At 45.0% G+C, this 22,615-nt stretch overlaps 2 protein-coding genes across 7 annotated transcripts in view; one reads left to right on the plus strand and one right to left on the minus strand.

The window, feature by feature from the left end:
- The window catches only part of LOC307201494 (T-cell-interacting, activating receptor on myeloid cells protein 1-like), a 24,829-nt gene extending 19,091 nt beyond the window's left edge, over nucleotides 1-5,738 (plus strand). For 3 of the 6 annotated variants that reach the window (XR_013832734.1, XR_013832735.1, XR_013832736.1), the window contains exon 4: nucleotides 5,316-5,496. Coding sequence is in view for 1 of the 6 variants with exons in the window: in XM_079950758.1 (XP_079806884.1) it covers nucleotides 5,316-5,462 (147 nt within the window). In the remaining 5 variants the exon portion in view is untranslated. Of the gene's footprint in view, nucleotides 1-5,315 lie in introns of all 6 variants that reach the window. The other 3 variants (XR_013832731.1, XR_013832732.1, XM_079950758.1) reach the window with 3 other exon arrangements.
- FAM83E (family with sequence similarity 83 member E) lies at nucleotides 213-22,212 on the minus strand. The gene is made up of 7 exons (XM_079950754.1): nucleotides 21,937-22,212; nucleotides 20,447-20,663; nucleotides 17,874-18,329; nucleotides 16,216-16,383; nucleotides 15,517-15,641; nucleotides 5,974-6,580; nucleotides 213-968 (listed from the first exon to the last, which is right to left on the minus strand). The coding sequence occupies exons 3-7, from the start codon at nucleotides 18,324-18,326 to the stop codon at nucleotides 729-731; spliced, it is 1,593 nt and encodes a 530-aa protein (XP_079806880.1). The 5' UTR covers nucleotides 18,327-18,329; nucleotides 20,447-20,663; nucleotides 21,937-22,212; the 3' UTR covers nucleotides 213-728.
- Between the last annotated feature and the right edge of the window lie 403 nt (nucleotides 22,213-22,615).

Below are 22,615 nucleotides of genomic sequence, written 5' to 3' on the forward strand. Positions count from 1 at the left end.
AAACCTTGGAACAGTCACTCTTCCTTTCTAAACTCTTCCCTTTACCAAACCAGTGGGGTTCAGTGCAATTAGTCTAACCTCTTAAACGTCAAAGCATTTTCTGCAGGCTGCTTTGATCCAATGCCGAAATACTGTATTTTGATCATGGAAGGAGATTTTTTGTAATAGTGTCTATGGTTCAATTTAAGAAAAAAAAACCACAGCACGAACTGTTCTGTATGAATGTCTTCTATTTTTACAAACATTGATTTGAGGGCTGGAGAAATGTAATTCCAGATTCTGCTAGTATAACCGTTTATATATTCTTTAGTGTCTCAGTAGCTGTACCCAGCATCCCTTGAGCAGCTCATCAGTGTAAGTTTACAAACCTCCTGCTTGTTCCCAGTTCATCCTACACAAACTTGAATTGCTCTAGTGTAGTTGCATTGAAGGAAAAGTGTTTGGCTTCCCTCATTGGCAGATGAAACTTAAAATCTCACTAAAACATGCTTGTCACAGTTTAGGATCTCATTCTGCAGTTCACTGGGGTCGGTGTTCATCAGATAGAAAAGTCTCCCAGTATATTTTATTAAAAGCTAGAAACCAGTCTTACAGCCATCCCTGACTATTCTGTCCTGTCACATGAATAATCTCTCTATAAACTGTTGTTCCTCTAGGAAATATTCCAGTCTGTTCCAGATTATCCTCTCAGTATTTTTTTTTCCTGCCCTGAGATTTTTAGAGAGGTTTCAGTATCGTAGCTGATGGCCGTACTGGAATTGTCCTGGGTGTGGCCAAGCCCGGGATAGACCTGTACTGGCAGGATTATGATACAGCTGTCCTTGTAGTCTTCCTAGAGGCAAGTAGCCAGAGGAAGGGGTCATACGCCCAGGTGCCAGGTAAACGGGCATCCTTGGTTCTTCTGGGGCATAGCCAGTCCCTCGCTGTTTCATCAGCTCTCTTGCTGGTGTGTCCTGGTAACCCCATTTCTGTGGAAAGGTTGGAAAAAAACAACACCTCAGACTTGAGAACCAGTGTGATATGTGCGCAAGCTCATGTATAAGTAAAATAGGCAGTACTTGCCATGCATTGTAGAACTCCTCTTCAGACATAGATTTCTAGTTCTTATTGTTAAGAGCACCTGGGTTTGCAACATGGCCTAGGTTCTTTCATGTTGTTCTCCACAACCTTCAAAAATATACTTGCTGATACAAATGAAATGAACATCTTGGCAACCCACATGAATTACAACCAGGTCTTACCAAGGAGTCCCTCCACCCCTGTATCTGTTCTGAACTATGTGAAATAGTAGAAAGATGCAGCTTCTGAGCATGTACAAAGTAATTTCTCCCACTACCACCTGCATCTACAGATCCTAAGTTGAGGGCAGGGCTTCTGTTTCACCCTGTTTGGCTTCCAGGTATGTTAAACCCTAACTCTTCTCTACTTAGAAATTTAATCACTGCCTATGAGAATCCTGAATTTGAGGCAGAGTTCTAACATTTATGGTGCTGATGTTCCTAGATTCCCTGTGGAGACTGCTAGGCACAATAGCTGCAGGAAAGAGGAAGCGAATTTGTGGTAGATGAGGAAGCTGTGGGGGAATGGGGAGGATAAATTTGTATTTTCAATATTGTTATGCTCCTTTCATGACTCTCTCTCCAAAGCATTTAATATTAAAGCTATTAAAGTTACAAGATGTAACATTATAAAAGCATGATTTCAAACATACTACTGCACCTAAAAGAACTATATCTACAAGTAGTGTGAAGTTCAAGTGGAGGAGAGCACCTTCTTTTTTTCATGACAAGGTGACTGTGCCTTAACAGTTCCTGGTACAAGGCATGGCGAAAGCCTTACCTGTTCAATGGCTGGCTGCCCTGCATAAAAACATTCAGGGTATAGGAGGGAGGAACCTAGCTGATAAGTACAGAGGGACCTTCATGCTTCTAAGGCTCGTCATTCTAGAGTTCTCCCTCCCTATCATAGGTGTAGCCTTGATCAATATTGACCGAAGGTGCTGTCTACAGCAGTTCACCCAAGCTCAAAGCCAAAGGAAGCAGAGTTTTGTATTAATCTAATTTGTCAAAAAACTCCAGAGGTAGGCCTAATGCTTCCTCGAATTTTCTGCTCTAGGACCTGCCTCCTGTCCTGTGCCCAGCTGTTGCTGGTGGCAACCAGGCACCCTATGAAAACAGGGACATAGGAGCTGAGGTCTGGGTACCACCAGCAGGGTCTGCTCAACACAATTTAGTACTCAAGGCAGTAAATGCCCATTACCCACTCTCATTATGGAGTATAATCTGTCATCATATAATAACCAGGCATTTCCTTTTCAACAAGGTTTGTGGGTCAGATTAGTCTGCCTGCCACTCTTCTCTCTTTAACAGTACCAAGATGATATCTGCCACTTCTCTGGCCACCAGAAAGTGCTAGGAGCTAGTGTTTGGTCTGTGTGTGGGACTGAAATCTAAGGTTGCCATATTTTTAACAGGCCACGCATTGTTAAAGCTACGCCACACCTTGTTTTTAACCACCTGTTGGCCAGCTGTTAAAGTCACGAATTCTGTCAAATAAAACAGCTGCCCTTCCCTGAGTCCTGTAATTGTGGTGCAGAGGTTGAGCCATGATTCCGGAAGGCCCCACTTTCAAGTATGGCCTCATCAAGTGGCTCTGGCAAACCCCACTCAGCCCCACCCCAATCCCTGCAATCTAAGGATGCTACTGGCCCATCATTTCAGGGCTATTGCACTGATTACAAAAATGTATGTGACATGCTAAGGACAAAGTCCCATCTCAGCCAGAGGCTTACAGGTAGGCCTTGGGGAAGTCATAACCTTTTAGGGCTCTTTTCAAGCACCCTGGCTCTGTCCTTACACAATCACCAAGTACCTACTAGGCTGCTGGCCTCTTCAGAAACTTGATTTTGGTTAGGAAGTAGGGACATGCATAATTTATTTTTCTGTGACAAAGTGTAACCTCAGGGGTGTTCTGACAACATAAAAATGCTCTCATGTAAGGGAATTGATATCCTCACTATCCTGTAAATGAAATGACTGGGTTTGCTTTGTTTTAAGGGAACAGTATTATTTATAATTTTTCAACCTTATTTGGTACCTTTAAATTTATATATTCAACACCCCTTTGTGATTGGAAATCAAAATATTGATCCTACCCAGCCATGGGAAGATTTGGGGGGGGGGGGAGGGAGGTTGCAGGGCGAGACAGAACAAGTTGGTTCCCACAGTAACCAAGACTCAAGATCAGGAACTGGTTTCTGTAGCAACTGGAATGTCTGAGGGAATGTTGAGTGCTGGAATTGATGGAGAACAAAACATCTGGAATTGATGGAGAACAAAAACTTTTTTTTGTTTTAAAACCACCCAGACTTCACGGGGAAAACAGTGCTCGAGTCCCCAAAGTGACTAGAAGCGATCATCACGGCTTTTTCCAGGGCGTGGATTTACAGAAATGTACACTTTGACCTCCTGCAGCACAAAGCAGGATCAGAGAATATTGAATTCTTTTGTTCCCATGGAAACCTAAATTACTACCGAAATGTTGATTCGCGAGGGAGTCAGAGTTTAGACTGCACAGCAAAAGGAATGTCTTGAAAACCAAATGCATTTTTTCTCACAGAAAGAAACACTGGGGAGGGAAAACCAAATCTCCCTCTGGTAATTGGTTCCTGCATCTTTCCACAGTGGCTGTTAACATGGGGGGCAGGTGTCTGGGTTTTGCTGTGTTGCCCCCAAGTGAAAGTCTTGCAGGCAGACCTGCAAGCATATAATTGTCTGGTCAGGTGGGGGTTGGAGAGACAAATGGGCAGGTAAGAGAAAGGTGCTTACTCCTCCCCCCACAACCCCTCCCCCAGGTTATTCTCCCCTCCCCACAGCTGTGTTTATCCCTAATCTTAGAACAGATCTGGAGAAAAAAGGAAGAGACTCAGGATAATCAACAAGGGGGGGGGAGAGATCTAAGTTCCCCTGGCACCGACCCCACCAAGTCTCTCCCCGAGAGACCCTCTGCCATGTAATGCTGCTGTAGGTGCAAACATGCATTTAGAGGGCCAGCTAGAACAAAGACCATAGCGGCCATTGTATGTACTGCCCTCTTGTTCCTGCTGTTGAGAGCCAGTCGCTAGCCAGGCTGGGTTCTGAACGGAATGTGAAGGTTACTCACAGTAAAAAGTCATGAAATGCATGTGGCAACAGAGAAGTTTGTTGCGACATCTAAAAATAGGTCTGCCGGAAAAAAGGATCTGGCTGAAATGGATTTGGGCTGCCGCCAGGCTCATTGCCCTCTTGTATTTTCCCCTTCTTGTGAAGCAACATGCAAGAGGGATCAGGCACCTGCCTAATTACTATGGCTTCTTACCCGGCTGCTTTAGGAGTAGATCTGCTTACAAGGAAGAGCTCCAGTCTCTTAATTTGAAAGACGGGGTGGGGGCAACTCAAGGCAGTCCCTTATTGAGTAGGCATGCAAGCCTACCAGTGTGGTATAGTGGTTAAAGTGTTGGACTAGGACCTGCTTGGCTGTGAAGCTCGCTTGGGTGACCTTGGGCTGGTCACTGCCTCTCAGCCTAACCTACCCTGCAGGGTTGTTGTGAGGATTAAGTGAGGAGGAGGAAAACCACATGCGTCGTCTTGATCTTTGAAAAAGAAGTGGGATATAAATGCAGTTTATAAACAATACCACTTGATGTGTTAGTCCGGGATACCTACTTGTGAGTCGCATGCCAGCCCTCTGTTTCAAGTGCCACATAGGCAAGGCAGATTTTTATTAGATGGTTGGGGTTGGGGGGTTGGGGTGCAAAGCCTGTCCAGCCATCAAAAGGACAGGTGGTGGAGAACGTACAATACAACTGCAATAATACTGCGCTGTGGGGCCTTAAGCAATGACAGTGCCCACTATCAAATGTGGACTACACTTCAGATATCTCTTGGGACACAGAACAGGAAAGATGGTGTAGATGAGAATTGGATGTACTGTGGGATGGAGACTGGGTTCTTAGGAAAGGAACTTGGAAATAATTGGTTTGGAGCATGAATGGGGCTGTGCATTGTTCCGTTTCTAAGATGAGAAGGCTCAAGTGTGGAAAGACTTGACCCCTAACCTTACACAAAGGAAGGCTGGCTGATGATATGCAATGATACAATAAACACACTCTGCACATGCCTAGAAACACTCTCTTCTTATTCAAGGGTTCCAGGATATACTTCTGGTGTTTTTATTTTAAGAGGGTTAAAGGATCCCAGGATCCTTTCCTCTAATGCACAGGACATCCACTTCCCAAAGAACCCTAATCTCCTGTCTTGTTTCTGTCTTGTATCCAGGGGAGAAATGGTGTGGTGAAGCAGACAGAGGATCAGACAGAGAGACCTGGCTTCAAATCCCCAGTCAGCTATGAGGCCCCTCTCGCATGGCTGCAGTGCTCTGTTTTTAAATGTTTGATGCTTTATTATGTTTTATATATTCTGTAAGCTGCCCAGAGTGGCTGGGGAAACCAGATGGGCAGGGTATAAATAATAAAATTGTTGTTGTTGTTACTTTAGAGACAAATGGGTGACCCTTTTCTGTGTATGAGAGGGAGGTTGTTGTTGTGTGTGAGTTGGGCTGATGCTGGAAGCTGGGAATACAGACACAAGACTGCTCTGTGCTGGGCTTGGTTACCCTACTAACCTAAAGGAGAAGAAGGATCAGTTGGGGTGTGGGTTCTGCAAGCCCCTCCATCCTTTGCTCAGGTTGTATATATGTGTAAATAAAACCACATACCCCAAAGGCACCATAGTCTCTCCCGACCTCCATTCCAAGGAAACTGAAGCCTGGGGAAAGCGCTTGGAGCCCGTGGAGTTTCTTGCCACTGGCCAGTTGGGGTAATGTGTAACAGTATAATGGACAGCTTTATAGTAGTGGCAGGGTTTCCCTCCCAAGATATGTGGCCACTCTAGAATGTACCGGGTCCTAGAGTTGGAAAATATAGGTGAGGCTTACCTTAGCTTCTTCTGCTGAGTCTATCCCATTCCATCCCCTTCCTGTTGTGCTGGTTCCAGAGATCTGGCTGAGGTCCCACAGGGACTTACTAGCACGAGCCCCTGTAGTCTTGGCTGCTGAACGCCGAGTCCGATGTACGCTCTTAAGTATATCGCTAAGAGCATTCTGCCCATCGGGGGATCCATGCAGGCCCCCTCCTGAAAGGTCTGTGCCACGCCATGCTGCCAGTTTGTTTCGAATAGACACCTCTGGAGGTGGAGTGGGTAGCACAGGGTCTTCTGCCGTAGCAGGGGAGGCCAATACTAACTCCCATTCTCCAGCATGGCTCTTGGCCACGGGTTGAGGGGCCACGGAGCGTCGCTCTGCAATGCGGTTGGACAGTTGCACCCCATCCAGGACACTGACGTACGGAGTGATATCTGGCCCATTGGTACTTGGTAATGGAGCCAGGCTTGAAGCAGGCTGGAGTCTAGGTGAAATTTCTAGGGCTGGCAGGGGACAAGAGGCAGCATATAAGATGCGGAACTCCCGGTCAAATGCCCCTGTCACTTCTCCTGTAAGCTGAGTGACCAGCTGGCGGTTCAAGCGAGCATCTGTCCACGTGAAGCTGTTGAGAAGAAAGGGGTTTGTGGGGGGGGGGAGATAGGAAAGGGGTTTTAGCCATGGATCATGTGCAGTGTTAGAAACTGAGATATAGAAGCCTGGAGCTAAATGGCCCCTTAAAACTAGGTTATGGGCACAACAACGAAATGTCTAGGCGCGCTTTTTTATAGCAAGAATAAAAAGCTGAAAATGAATGAACTGCAGCTAAAATATTATGTTCATTTTTCACATGCTCCAGTCCTTCCCCTGCCCACCCCCTAATATTCTTAAGAGGGTCTTTTCTCCAGTCTTCAGAGAGTAGCTGGAAGTGGAGAGGCAGAAAAAGGTCTTCCTTTCCTTCCACCTGGCAGTTTCAGTCTGAAATCATAGGCGCAGTACTGTGCCCAGAACTCAGAAACTGCTCGTGCTAATGAAATTCCCTGCCACAAAATGCACCTAGAACAACGGGAGTTTCGAACACTGATCATGTACATTTTGGGCAACTACTGTCTCTTTGTGTGGAATCATGAATATAAGAAAATCCAAAAAGCTGAGATTCCAATGACACAATAATGGACAAGCCATGCTTACTTTATATCCATGTGGAACTCAACAAGGACATTTCTAGGTCCTTGAAAGACCTGGGAAACAGGTCTCTGATGCAAATTTGCGTATGCTGATTTATATATGGTAATTTAGGCTGTCTTTCAGAGGGAGAAAAACAAGCTCTGGCTGTCTGAGCTATGAGCTAGCAACAGGATTTTCTGACCTCAGTGTGTGCACTGAATGCTTGGCCTCACCTGCAATCGATTGGCAAGAAGGTTGCTTCTGTGTGTACTGCAGCTAAAATGAATGCCCCTGGGCAAATCAAGAGGGCAGGTAGAATGGCAGGTAGAAAGGGGAAATGGGGAGGAAAGCCAGACCTCAGCACAAGAGACTTGCGGCTTGGACAGACCCCCGGGGCCATTGTATAACAATGCTATTTGAGCTCAGTCTGGAAGCTAGGGTGGCTCTGTGTCCTGCTGTGTACAGAGGTAAGTCCTCTGCTTGAAGTGCTGTCTGATGTAAGTCTGGTTTAAGGAGAAAGAACCCTAAGAAGGGAGAGCAGGAGGGGCCTTGAAGTCTTTCATCCACAGTTTTAGCAACCCTGCTCAGTCGTCCCTACTACTGTACAAGGAGATGTGTTGTACAGTGGTACCTTGGTGTAAGAACAGCTTAGTTTATGAACAGCTCGGATTAAGAATGCTGCAAATCCAGAAGTAGGTGTTTTGGTTTGTGAATTTCAACTTGAAAGCAGAACATGTTCCGCTTCCTGTTGAGTGTGTTCCATTTGTAAATTGGGTCCCCTACTGCTATGGAAAGCACGCCTTGGTTTAAGAATGCTTTAAGAACGGACTTCCGGAATGGATTAAGTTCATAAACCAAGATACCACTGTATTTTTGTCTTAATTACAGTAATTATTTCTAAATTTGCCTCTAAATTTATACATTTGCATATGATATGCTTTCTTTTTTAGTGTTGCATTTTCTCTCTTTGGGGGGACATGTGTGACCAAACTAGAAGTGCCCTAAGGGCATATCTACATCTCAGGATTTCTCAGTTTCATGCCAGTTTAACTCTCATCGCTTACCCCACAAAATTCTGGGTATTGTAGTTTGCAGGTGCTGAAAATCTCCGCCCCACCCCCAATGCCTTACAGTTCCTCAAGGAGAACTAATGACTGTTCAGCCAGTTGAAGTTTGTAGTGAAGATAATCTGGATGTTGGCCACTTTTATATGTGGGGCAAACAGATCAATGGGCAGGGCTATTGGATACTGTAGCATGCTTAAAAAACCCCTGTAGAAAGTACAGAGGCCAATTATTTTACTGTGTTCCATGCAGCCAGCTAGGAATGTGTGGTACTAGGATGTTGGCGAAAGTTGCCTGATCATCTGACTGGATTCAAGAGGTGCTTGACTTTGCACATGCTTGTCATCGCCCTGTAGCAAATTTATGAAGCGAAAGGCCTTTTGCATCTAGGCCCAGAACACTTGTAAGGGATAGGAAGATGCTAGCACCACTCTAACTTATAACGTGAGAAAACAGTTTCTGGACTGTACCAGCTACCTCAGAACTGAAAGCTCTATATAATAAAACAATAACAGGACATGGAAAGTAGATGTCAGGGAGAAGGGTTGCAGCCTCTCTTTCCTGACATGCTGGTTTTCTACAGAGAGATATTTTAGCATTCAAACATGTTCCGCACCCCAACTCAACTGTGGTCTGTAATGGTTTCAGTAACACTGTTTAGGAGGCAAAATGCTTCTAAAGTATTGTGACAACATACAGAGAAATTCCTCATTTTATCTTCAAAACAACCTGTGAGGTAGATTAGGCTTAGGTATCAGCCTGCCAAGCCATGAGCTTCATGGCCAAATGGGAATATCTTAGACATGTTTTTCCCACATCCAAACCCAGCTTTCCAGCCATGACACTGCATTGATTTTGCTATACTGAACCTCAGTGCTACAAAGAGCTATAGCTAGCAATACAGAGATTAAAAAAAAGATGGTTAGAAATGAGAAGTTAGAAAAAGAGAGGTTAGAAAAAGGTAACTAAGAGGAACCTGGTCTGAACAAAGACATTGGATTCTTATCTCATTATACATGACAAAGCCATTTTTCACCTTCTCACCCCTTGCTTTTTCCTGTAAGACCTATTGCAGTCTTAAGAGTCGTCAGCAGGCTCATCACAGCTATCTGCCAATCACCCAATCCCACCACCCTTCTGAGTAATACCCCTCCCCACCTTCTCACTATATAGAAGGGTCTGGTGACTTCTGTTTCAGTGTATCTGAAGAAGTGTGCATGCACACGAAAGCTCATACCAAGTACTAACCTAGTTGGTCTTTAAGGTGCTACTGGAAGAAAAAAAAAATTTATTTTGTTTTGACTATGGCAGACCAACACGGCTACCTATCTGTAAGAGGAACATAGCAGAGATTTTCAAAATTATGTATAGTGTGGGTAAGAATTTTTCTCCCTCTCTCGTGATGCTAGGACTCAGTCACCCAGTGAAATGAATGAGAAGTAGATTCAAGACAGACAGGCATAAGTATGCACAATTAATTTGTAGAATTCAGTGCCATAGCATGCAGTGATGGCTATTAGCTCAGATGGCTTTAAAACAAAGCGCAGTCCTGTGGCCCTCCAGATATTGTTGGACTCAAAGTCCCATCAGCCTCAGCCCAAATGGCCAGTGGTCCAGGATGATGGGAACATAGAATGGGACAATGGCCCATCTGGTCCAGCATCCAGTTCTCACTGTGGCCTCCCAAAAAATCCAGGAATCGTAGTCCAGCAACAGTTTGGAAGGTCACTTCTTCTTCCCCACCCTGCATTTGATAAATTCATGGAGAAAAAGTCTACCAGAATTATTAGCAGCCATAGCTGAATAGAACCTCAGTGTTCAGAGGAAGTAGGGCTTTCAATCTGCTTGGGGGGAAACAGGTGAGGGCTGTAGCCTTCATAATGGGTTGCCAGGCTTCCCAGAAGGGTTTGACTTGCCACTGTGGGAAATGGGATGCGAGATCAGACACACCTTTCGTCTGATCCGGGAAGGATTGTCTTTGGTCCTTAGGAAAGATTAACTAAAAACCAACCACACATCTCATTGTTTATCCAACTCATTGTTAAACTGCCCATGAAATGGGGTGGGGACTCTGCACCTTTTCTATGTAACTTGATCCTGGCCTTTCACACTTATCTTTGCATCTCAATTAATTTCCCAAAGGGTGTATTGTGTGCGGTGCTCCCTGATGCATGCCCAAAACTTTATCTTCAATTCTGAGGTGCTAGTGTGGAGTGGACCCATGTGAGTGACAGGCGCCAACTTAAAATGCAGTTGTGTGTTTTCTTAGTATGATCCAGTTGTGCCCAGAGATTGAAGTTAATTACCTTCAGCACAGGTAAAATTTTGGACAAGAACAGTAAATTTATCAGAAACAGCAAGCAGAAGACCTGTTGGGCCAGCTTCAGTATATCTGTTTGAAGAACCAGGTAGCAAGCGATAGAAAAGTCTTGTGCCTGAAATGTTGTAAAGCAGCTGAGCTGGATGAACCAATGGGCTGGACGTGTTTATAAGGCAAGCTTTTCCATTAATTGTCGTCTCTGCTTCTTAATGTCATTGTCCGTTTTGCCATTTCAGCATATTCCATTATTTAACTTGCTAATCTTCTTTAGTTTATTGCATATATACAGAAGCATTGTACACAGGTTTATTCATTAGCAGGGTTTAAAAAGTACTTGTAATTTTACAATGAATGGATAATAGTGATTTAAATATGCTATAATTTAATAATAGACATGCAGCATGTTGACAAATAAGGGACTAGAGGGAAGTCAATTTGTTTTTCTTTGTTTTTGTATTGTTTTTGTATTGTTGTATTTTTGGAAAACCAATAAAATATTATTTTAAAAAGGCAAACTTTTCACTGTTGTCTTGCCATCTGCTCACATAAGAATTAGAGTTGCACACATGTATGTCTCCTGAGAGACCCTGCCCCATGTGGTACTCAAATCCCATGTATTCTAAAAAGCAAGGGACTTTCTCCTTCTTTTGAGATGCGCAGACCTCAATCAGACCCTCATGGAAGGCTGCATACAAAGAGGTTCAGGGTGCAAAACTGAACCCAGGGAGGAAGAAGCATGCAGCTGGTAGGACAGAGGATAAATCCACCAAGCCAAACTCTGGGAAGCAGAGAATTAGGATTATATTGCAGGCTGCGTGATTCATTGCCATCAAAAAGCGACGAGGAGAAATTGTGCCTGAACTTGGGAGACTGCAGAGGTGGCATCGTTCCACACAGCAATCTGCTGCAGCCACCACAGGGAACAAACTGTGATGTCTTAATGGACACAGAGGACCGAGCCATAAACATGGTATCTACATGTTCAGGATGAATTGTGCTATGCTAGAGAATTCTCGGGTAACTCTTTTTGGCATCCCAATAGTGCTGCTGAATTATTAGTCTAAGGGAGCAGCGTGAGATACGCCATTATTTTTCACACAACTGCCTAGATGCAGCCATTTCTGGGTTGGGACACACCATCATACCACAGGCACAAGGACTCAACATTCAAAAGTGTGTGAAGGATTTTATTGCTTGCAAAGTCAGAGGAGACCCAGCACAACAATGGCGGGGAGGGCAAGCTGGAGGAAAAGAGGAGGGGCTTTCAGGAACTGAGCTGCATTGCACAAATTCCCCTGGCAGCAGTTGGTGACCAAACTGTAGGTTACCCCCATGTGGGCAACAGGTTGCTCTTTGCCACAGTTGATGGAGCGAGTACAACCCTTGTTTTGGATCATTGATACCCCCAAAGCAGCTCCTTGACCCACAAAGCAGTCTTCATCTTCGGCACAACTCATCTTGGTGGCTGGGCATTTGGCTGAGGCAGTGATGTCACAAAAGTAGCATTCCTTGGAAAATATGGAGGGCAGCACACAGACCAGAAGGTATACAAGGCCCAAGTGCACAGAATGCTTCATCACTTGCCGCTTGAGAATAAGAGAGTTCTTTCCTAAGTAACAGAATTAGAAGATGCTCGTGACTTTCTAAAATCCTCTCCACCAGCTGTTTTTATTTTATTTCTCCACCTCTCTTTTTTGTGGCTTCAGAGAATTCAGAAGTAGAGTTGTCTTGTTTTTCAAGCCCTGTTTTCCAGTAAAATGAATCGTCTTGATTTCCTGGTCCCAGAAAAGAAAAAAATTCTCAGCTGGTGGCTGCAGGTTTTCTGAAACGCAGAAACTTGTTTTTTCAACAGGTTGGATCCCAGCTTTCTCTTCTTTCAAAGGAAGCTCTTAACCCAGGTTTCCTCTACCATGTGGTTTTCAAAAACCAATAGTACTACTACCCAGCTTGACTTTATTCATCACTAAACCAGATTCCTTACATTTTGTAGATCTGGCTTTTCTTGAGATACAGGAATCTTACACAGAGGAAGAGGAAGCTTACTTAGCTTTGGAAATGAGCTACAATGTCAGATCAGTCTGTGCTTCCCAAATAGCAGCTTTCTTTCCAGGAGCAAATCACAGAGACAGCTTTAGATCTCCTAGTTCCAGAAATGTAAGTCCTCACGGATGAACGCACAACTCAAAAGTCCTTATGACTGTCTGGCCTCCAGTGGATATACTCCATGCCCTGCAGCTTCAAAACAAATATTTTGCTTGATCTGCATGGGATTCCCAGAAAGTCAGTGTCAGATGGGTTTTTTTTTGAGCTTCAGTAACTCAGTACACAAAGCTCCAAAACCAGGTCCTAACTCTTGTGTTTCTCTGTCTACAAAGCACGTGGTACCAATAAATCACCAGCCCTGCAACTCTGACCCACTCAAGGGATAGAATGAATGTTGGGCATCAGCCTAGCAGAATTTGATGGCTGCTTAAGCAACAGCATCACAATGGATGCCAAAAGCTCATTGGCAGATTCCATGGAGGACTTCCAGTTTATAGGTGGTCATAGGTAGTGACATCACTTTGATGACGTTACAGAAGGAAGGAGAACAACACATTGCGGAAGTATCACCATACATGGAAGACCAGGCAGCAGTGTAGGGCAAATGTGGTACTGCTTCACCAACCTCAGCCTCCCCCTCAGCCAGTTCCCCGCTGTCTGCCTGCCTATATACAACAACCCCAGATGTTGGTCCTGACTGTCAGCTTCCTCCTCTTTAGTAAAAGGTAAAGGGACCCCTGACCATTAGGTCCAGTTGTGACCAACTCTGGGGTTGCGGCGCTCATCTCGCTTTACTGGCTCCCTTTTACTGGCCAAGGGAGCCGGTGTACAGCTTCCAGGTCATGTGGCCAGCATGACTAAGCCGCTTCTGGCGAACCAGAGTGGTACGTATTTAACTACTTGCACTTTGTCACTTTGACGTGCTTTGGAACTGCTAGGTTGGCAGGAGCAGGGACTGAGCACCGGGAGCTCACCCCATCGCGGGGATTCAAACCGCCGACCTTCTGATCAGCAAGTCCTAGGCTCTGTGGTTTAACCCACAGCGCCACCCGCATCCCGCCCTCCTCCTCGTTTTACCTAAATTCAGCAAAGCTAGAATCATTTTGCTCTGCTTGTTGCTGGCTCTGCCGCCACCTGCTGCTGGCCTCCTTGCCTTCTGCACAACCAGCTCCAATGGGCAGCAGCCACCACTGTGTCCTTGAGAAATGAGATACAGTGACTTAATTCCTGGGCTCTTAGGGCTCTTAAGCACCATCTGTGGTTTAGAGCTGAGTGGAATGTGGAAGAAACTAGGAAATGAATCAGTTTCTGCTGAAACTAAAGACTGAACTATGGCTGAGTTGTCACTCTCTAGGAAATCTGCTAATGGATGCCAGCAAGTCCTGGAACCAATTAGGAAGGAGTCCTGTCAAGTAATAATCCCAAATCCCTGGCCCAAATCCAGCTGAATTTCAGCACCGTCACAGGCTCTCTCTGCTGACAACTGAGAACTAAAGCAGAAAAGGCCGTATTTCCAGTCACATCAAAACAAATACTAAAGTTTCACTGAAACAAACAATAAATCATATGATGTAATTTGAAGTCCCTGAGAGAAGGACGCTTTGTCGGTGGCAGGTATTTCGTGCCCCAAGACATGCATCAACCCCTCGTGTGGGAGGTTGTAGTCACAGAGATCCATCTCCTATATGGGATGCCATCTTTTCTGCCATGCAAAGAGAGGCTCTTTAACACATTAAACATGTGTATGACAGGCAGAAACGGAACAGAGGCAGCGTTCCCCAGCAGTGTGCTGTCAAAAAGCATCGCTTGTTGTATTCTTGCCTGTCATGTGGCTCGTTAAAGACACAGAGGCTGCCTCTACAAAAGGTGGTAACTCTAGTTTTCTACCGAGTCTGGCAGTCTTCACTGTGAGTAATTATAGGGGGATCAGGAGCTGAGTATGTAGCATGAAAATAGAATGAGATGCAATTATTCCAGGAAAGAAATGGGGGAGGGTGCAACATCCATGCCAGCTCCAGATTTTAAGGGCCCATGGACAAGATGTACTCTGTGGGTCCCCTTAACTTGAAAGAGGCAAAGTGTGGAAGCCAAAACATGGTCTCAGGCAGCTTCCAATCTTGGAGTAATACACTCAGAGCAGGCGTAGGAAACCTTTGGCCCTCCACATACAACTCCCATCAGCCTTAGCAAGCATAACCAATGGAGCAGTAGTTCAGGAACTTCTGGAGGGCCAAAGGTTCCTCACTCCAGAGGCATGATGGGGACACTTTCTCCAGTGCAGCCACTAAGGCCAAACCAGCAGGCATAGGTGCAGGACCTTGTAGCCCCTTCCCTTTCCCAAGCAACAGTGCCAAAGTAGCCTTCAGTCCCTTCCATGCATTTTCTATAGCAGGCTCACTTCTGCAAATGGAGCTGCAGCTGCCAACTTTAGCTTCTCAGAGTGGGGATGGGTGAATCTGTCAGCCTCTTAGTTTACAACAGCTTATTATGTTTATGTTTATTAAAGCCCTTATGAAGATTCATTAGAATTTAAATGCAAATTTATCTCAATATACACATTTTTGTATGCAATTTTGCCTGATGTACACATTTTTGCAAAAAAGTTTTGCCTAATGTAATGCATTTTTATATCTTATTTCCCCAAACGACTGCATTTATCTACACACCTTGCAGTACAATGTGCAAATTTTGTATACGTTACTCTCTGGAGAAAATTCAGAGGAGTGTGAATTTTGAAGGCTGCCTGTGTTTTGGTAAGGGCAAATTAGGTAAGTTTGACTTTCAATGCAAACTGAATCAAATTCCCTCCCCCATCCCTTCTCCAAAGTGCCTCTGAGTCCCACATGGGTCCAGAGGCACCCTGAGTATCAAAGAGTGCAGGTGTGACTCTTTAAAGCTTTGCTCCATTTGCAGCAGCTCACGCACTGCAAAAATGCTCTTTAAGAAGAGGTAAGGAGAACTCCTTACCTGTAACTGCCAGTGATCACGACTTCCCCATCAACCAGGACAAATTTCTCCTTCACGGTCCCTGTGACCTGCTTCTGCTGTCTGCTTTGAAAAGTGCAACCCCGGATGACTCGGACTCTCAGATTCTAAAAAGGGGTTGAACAATTATATAGAAACAGCCACTACATTTCCCCTGCACTTCATTGTTCAGTCGTGTCCGACTCTTTGTGACCCCATGGACCAGAGCACGCCAGGCACCCCTATCTTCCACTGTTTTCCTGCACTACTTCTGGGCAAAAGGAATGCTTGCATCCCACTTACAAAAACCCAACTTGAGTAAGGAACTGGTCCTAGAATTCCCCCCAAACCAATTAAAAAATACCTGCTTTGCAGCTGCTGCTTCTTTTGAGGCTGCAATTCTGTACCCAGTTACCTAAGAGCATGTCCCATTGAATTCTGCGTGTCTCACTTCTGAGTAGACTATACAGGTTTGCACTGTGTATCTAAATAATAATGGCGGTATCCCTTCTGATGCACCTCCTTGGGGACCTCATTCCAAAGGCACCACAAACCAACCTTTGCCCCTATTATTTTAGCAAAGTCTGCTAGTGATTCCTTGTTTTTTGGAAAGCACAGGAGGTGAGAGTCAACTGAGATGCAGCTGCCTCTGCCTCTGGGGGTGGAGAGACCTGCACAGAACCAAAGCCCTCCCCATCTCACCTCTGTGTGACGGACATTAAGGCACGTTTTCTCAGCCATGGTGAGGAAGGAGGCAAGATGCTCTCTGCTGAGAATGATGTAGACAGGGACTCGGCGCCTGAGCGCTGCATCATACAGATCTAAGAGGATGTCGGGGTCCGTGAAAACATCCATGACAATGGCAATCACCTGGAGGACAAACAGTTTGGCTTGTGGGATATATAACTAGACAGAAGTCATGCAATTTTGCTTTCAGAATTAAATATCCCCAAATCAACAGTGATGAGAGCCAGGTCAGGTGTGTGCATTGTATGCACAGTGACTCGATTTGCATCCTTACTGTTGAATGAGCAAATATATCGCTGGCTTTTGTTCTGAGTCTTCCCCCTCCCTCGTGAGCCTCCCTTCTGGTTGCTTACTGAATAAGGAAATTTGAGATTTCTTTCCAAGGCGGGCTTACAAAGAAAATGGTTAATTCAAGCATCTGGAATGCCAGTTACGTCCATTTGTACTGGTGTTGCAACCCTTAAGTGATGGATCGATCAGATGCATATATTAAAAAGCATTCCCCTCTTCACTCTCACACAGGAGAGAATATCTCTTTTAAGATGGTGCCTGCTGCAACATATATGTACATTGCCTAAAGCAGTGTTGGGGAATCTGGCCCTGCAGGTGTTTTTTGACTCCAGCTTCCATCAGCCCAAGTCAACATGGCTAATGACCAGGGCTGATGGGAGTTGTGGTCCATTACCATCTGGAGGTCAACAGGTTCCCCATCTTGCATCTAAAAACAAAAATATATTTTCTTTCACTAAACTGCCATTTTAACCTTGTATAGATTTTATTTTTGTATTTAATGAGATTTCTTAATTTGGGTGGTAGTATGTTGGTACTGAAATTGATGCTCTGTGTGTGTGTGTGTGTGTGTGTGTGTGTGTGTGTAGCTGGAAAGCAATACTTAGACGTGATTATAATACTAACATGGACTGCATGTTTGCTTCTCACCTCTGTCCTACTTGCTGAACCTGTAAATCTGTAAATACACCAGTACAGAGCACCATAAATCTCCCATCCTCTCACTTCCAAGGAAATTGATTAGGGTAAAAATGCTCTGAATTTCCCTCCACTTTGTGAAGGGGGAACACAAACATAGGAATGATGACAATAAATAAACAAACCCCTGCACAGACAAAAATGGCTCTCAGCATGCTTTGAGGAAACTCTCTAGAGGTGGAGTGGAGTGGAATTTAGAGCAAAATCATGTATGTTTCTGTTTGGAAAGTAACTTTACCAAGTTCAGTGCTGCTTACTCCCAGGTTAGTGATTATAGGATCACAGTCTGCATCTGCTCAACTGAGCTGCAGCAGAAAAGTTCTCCCAAGTGGTGGTGTTTTAATTTCATTTCCCAGAGATAGAGCTTCCTTGAAGCACACTGAGAATCAATACTATTTGTGCCACTGTTTTTGATCCTTTTTCACTGTGGATCACATATCACACTCACAAGATAGGGGGGCAGTTTTGAGAGAGATGAGAGAGAAAAAGAGAAAGAAAGCGGGGGTTGTTGTGAAGTACGGTAATTATGTGGAAATGTATGTTTTAGAAATGCACCTTTGGCTAATGTGGCTATTCTCCTCCATATCCACAACATCTAGAAGGATGCTGCTACCTTTCCTCAGTACCTTGTTGGCTTGCTGGATGTATCTTCGCACCAGCTCCTTGATGTGGGGCGCTCCCTCTCCTGGTGGGTGGGTATAGACCTCCACACGGGTAATCCCTTTCCAAACGCTGTTCTCCGGCCACCCTAGCTCCAGCTCTGGAGTAGGCTCGTCCGAACGTCCAGGCCAGTAGCTGAGGCTTGATCCCTTGCCCCCGTGGCCACCATTGCCAGTTCCACCTGGCGAGGGAGCCCGCGAGTCTTCTGCAGCTGCCTTCAGTTCCTGCAGCTCTCCATCTGACAGAAAGGGGCGCAGCTTTTCCTGGGAGATGCACTCCTTAAACGCCTCTTCGCCTTTAGCGAGCAACGCTTCGAGAGCTACCCGCTGACCCTCACAATAATAAAATTCAGGGTTCGATTCCGTTACTTTAGCATACGGCTCTTCGCTCTCCAAGCAGAGGACCTGGGAACCTGCCATGGCCTTTGGGGAAAGGGCATTCAATTATACAGTACCCACAACTCTACCCTGTAACCAGAGCGGGCCTTTCCAAACCCTCTGGGTAAGCAGCCATATAATCTTGCATCCTTAACCTAAAATTCTTCTGTCATGTCGAAAAAGAAAAAGCGTGCCCTGTTCCTGCCTCTTTAACAGAACTTCTGTGTGTGGATTTTAGCCTCTGCAGCTGTTAAGGGCATAGAAATAAGAATGATCATTGTTCATGGGACAGCCCCAGTGGCTAGTTCAACCATAACTTTCACCGTTTTCAGGTGACCTAAGCGCCTTAGTTTCACTTTCTAAACCCTGATGGCACACTGGATTATTCTAATGCTGGATACCAGGACTCAGGACCTCCTTCCACCCCTTGTCCAGATAAGCCTAACGTTGACACTGCATCTCAGTTTACCACATCCATAACTCCTTATCACCTGCTCTCTATTTACATTCATGGGAACTATCATATAGGCAACCCGTTTTCATGGTACGTGTCAAAATAGAGTTGGTGCCTCTAGATTCCAGATCTCAGCCTCACGAAGAGTATAATTTGATTCTAAAACCCTTTTAACCCTAAACACAATATGATCTACGTCCAAAGGTATGAGTAACGGTAGTTATCCTGGTAATCACTGCTCAAAAAATATGTCCGGGGGTGGATGGGGAACAGCCGTAAAATACAAAACAAATGCCCAAAGTACCAGTTGTTACTAACCAGTGCTAGAGCTGGTGGCCACACAACTGTTTGCCTGTTACTCTAGCATCCCCTTGAATCATAATTCAAGGTTGTGCCACCTTTACACAGGACATTTACAAACAAAAATAATCTACTAGAGCTGTCACCCACTTCAGTTTGTGAATTGTCTTCATTCCCACTGGTGGAAATTATGGGAAATTCATTTGAAACTAAGAGCCTATGGAACAAATCTCTAGTTGGGCTATCAGCTCTCTTGTATGCAACTGGACTCTGCAATCTTTATGGGGGATGACGAGATTAGCAGAATGTGGGGCAGGAGGAAACTCTTGCTTAGTAGGCAAAGACTAAAGGGAACCAGCAAGCTGTGTGACACTTGGGTGGGCAGGGAGGTCTAGAAGGTTAGAACAGTGAGAATAATACAAGCTGGGCTCTCTGACTGGGGGTTGAGCCTATTGGGTTTAAAAAACAGCATCCAAGAGCATAAATCTCCTAGGTTCTCTTGTTGAGTTTGTGAAACTGTGCATCAACCGGCATAATATTATCTTGTCTTGCCAGGTAACCTTTCAAGGCACATCTCGAGAACAGTAGCTCTTTCTCTGACGTCTTCTGCCAGTCTGTGCAATCCTCTTTTTTGCAGCTTCAGATGATTTTTTTTTTTTTTACAAAAAGGAAATACACCTCCTACACATTCACAAAGCCAAAACCTTCTTCCCAGAAGTTCATTTGGAAAAACCACTACTCGTCCTTCCACTTGCAGACACTTTCCCACACTTGCAGAAAATGGCTGTGTGAGAGTGTAGAAACATCTCAAAATGATTAATCAAAGAGTTCCAACTTTCCTAGAGCCAGTTGTTTCTGGTGAGAAGTTTCGTCTTCTGTTACGGGCCAGAAGTCAGAAGTTATCCTCACCTAGGCAATGAGAATATTCTGCACCAGTTATCTGCTAGGATTATGGCTATTTTCTGTGAATAAACAACTGGGAAATGTCTCTGGCTTTATTACTTTCCTTAAGTGATTGAGCAGTGGGAAGTACTTGGCTAAAGCAAATAATGTGTCAGCTTTGAGGGTCTAGGTCACCCCAAAGGTGGAAATTCCCACAGTCCTTGGTCAATGGCAGTCTGTCAGTTCCTGGAACAAGTGCCTTAAGCAGACCCAATGAATGAAGAAGAAATTAAAATCCCATGCCGGCCAGACTCTCCAGCCAATCAACCAGTGAAATAATATTCTGTTCTTAGCCTATGAGGATGAACAGTGCATCCATGCTGACTGGTGAATTAGCATTATGAAATCTTTCCTCCTTTTATCCAAGGAAGAGTTTAAGGTTGCCGATTCTTCTTAGCCAATCAGCTTTCAAGATTCAGCACTGGGATTTCCATCCAATGAACAGGAGCACGTGTCCTCTTTTTACCTGCTCAGCTTCTTAGATCTCAGCCATTCAGATGTGTGACAGGTTCACAACTGTACATATCTTCTGCAGGCTGATTTTCCTGTTATGCAGTGGGTGGGAATTGCTTTCCCAGGGAGGTGACTAGGAAGCCACCAGTTTAAAGAAGGGTGTCCTTTCACAGCTGCAGGTGCATCTCCTCGGTTGAATCGGGGGCCATCCCTTTGTACAGCCACAGTTCCTAAAGCATACAAGAAGAGTGGAGGAATAGTATAATGAGATTGTTCTGCTCGTGTTTCTCCAGAAGAGTGAAGGAAATAGTACTTTACAAGATTGTGGTGGACTTCCTTGAGAAAACAGCCACTCCTGTTTCACTGCCTGTCCAACCCAAGCCTGCCAGGTACATTAGGTGCCACACAGGAAATTGCAGATAAGATTATATTACGTTGTTTATTTAGAACCCTACCTTTATGGTGAGATAGAGGGCTATATAGAAACCAAAGGAAGCAGAGACTCTTGGGTCCTCTACAAAGAGAGGAGGGTGTAACATACAGTGCAGTGGTTAGACTGCTGGGCTACAATCTGGAAGGCCAGGGTTCAAATGCCCACTCAGCCATGAAACTCAGTTGCTGACATGGGGCCAGCCACCATCTCTCAGCTTCTCCTACCTCACAGGGTTGTTGGGAGGGTGAAATTAGGTTGGGGAGAACTTGGCACACCACTTTTTAGCTCCTTGGAGGAAAGTTGTGATATGAAAGTAATGATAAAATAAATATTAATTAAGGAGCCGTAAGTCAGGATGATTTTAAAAAATAAAATCGTAAGGCCATCAAACCATCTTGGAGTCATGTTCCCATTCCACCCATTCATTTCCAGAGAAAACCCTGGACTATGCCCACCCGCTTTAGAGATGCCACACTTTTCAGTCAGGAGTTTTCTCATAATCTGTCTCTAAATGTCTGTGACAGGAACTGATGCAGCGATAGGGAAAGTTTGCCCAACCTGTTGAATTTCTGCCAGCTTTAAAAGCACAAGAGCCACCCAAGCAAATGGGGAAAGGCAGGGAGGGGGGAAGCTGTGATTCTAATCCATTAAAAAGCCTCCCCCTAGGGTGACAGATTATAAGAAGTTGTAGCATAGATGCCGTTTACAATTGCAGAGAAGGCCAGCAACACAACTTTGATACAGCTATTAAAGGTACAGGGTCCCCAACCTATTTTACAACTGGGTCACATAATTTTCCTCTCCAGCAGCCTATGTTCTTCAATCCTTCCTTCCTCACCTTAACTCTGTAGGACTCAAACCTCCCTTCTCCAAAAACGCATGAGACCTAACTTAATTGCTACTCCCCCACGTTGCTTAGGCGTTGTTGTTTTTTGCCTTTACCAACACAGCAGGCACCAGCTCCTTTGCGAAGGAGTAACAAGCAAAAACCTCATGCTCTCCACCCACCCTTTCTTCTAGGAGACCTCGCTAAACTATCCAGTTCATTCTTCCTTTTTCACACCGCATACCTGCTTGCTTAGGAGTTCCGGGTGTATATCCTCTTTTAAGTCCCCTGTTTATTGCTCTTCCTCATGAGATGCTGTATCCAGGACTGTGCTCAGAGGGTAGCCATGGAATGCCCAACACACACACTCTCTCTCTGTCCACACCGACTTATGGAGTTGTCTTCAGCAGCTGCCCTTCCTGCGCTTGTTGCCAGGTGGAGAGTAGAAGCAGCTCACCGATCCCGGAAGCCCAGGGATTGCTTATTTGCAAAGCACCTGTTAGGAGTCTGGCTGCCAAGGTAGCTTAGAGGAATCGCCCTCCCCTGTAAGCAAACAATGCAGCCTGCGGAGAATTTTAATTAATGAGACAATTGCATACCAAGCAGGGGTGGGGTCGGAGAGGGGTGAGCTCTGGTTGTCCCCTTCATTTGCATGACTAGGGGTGTAGGCAACACCCCCTCTTTTGTCCTTGGCTCTTGGGATATCTGCATGATCAGATCACACTTGGAGCCATGTCTCCAGACACAGGACATTTATGCACAAACATTGCTTTGGAGTGTGGGTGGTAATACACATTTAGATCCCATTTGTTGCACCTGTATGCACTGTAGCCCTCAAGGCTGCATGAAGGTGATTGTCCGCTTCTCAAGAGCACCGATTGGCTGCTTTCTGTGACATCATTCATTGTGAGTGATATAACTTC

This window comes from Podarcis cretensis (genome assembly GCF_951804945.1).
Source record: "Podarcis cretensis genome assembly, chromosome: 13".
Taxonomy (NCBI): Eukaryota; Metazoa; Chordata; class Lepidosauria; order Squamata; family Lacertidae; genus Podarcis; species Podarcis cretensis.

Bases quoted from the DNA above. Each gene is read 5' to 3' on its own strand.
- FAM83E (XM_079950754.1), bottom strand. From the start codon at position 18,326: ATGGCAGGTTCCCAGGTCCTCTGCTTGGAGAGCGAAGAGCCGTATGCT. The intron at 16,384-17,873 runs GTACTGAGGAAA...TTTGTCCTCCAG, and splicing joins ACATCCAGCAAGCCAACAAG to GTGATTGCCATTGTCATGGA. The intron at 15,642-16,215 runs GTGAGATGGGGA...ACCCCTTTTTAG, and splicing joins TTAATGTCCGTCACACAGAG to AATCTGAGAGTCCGAGTCAT.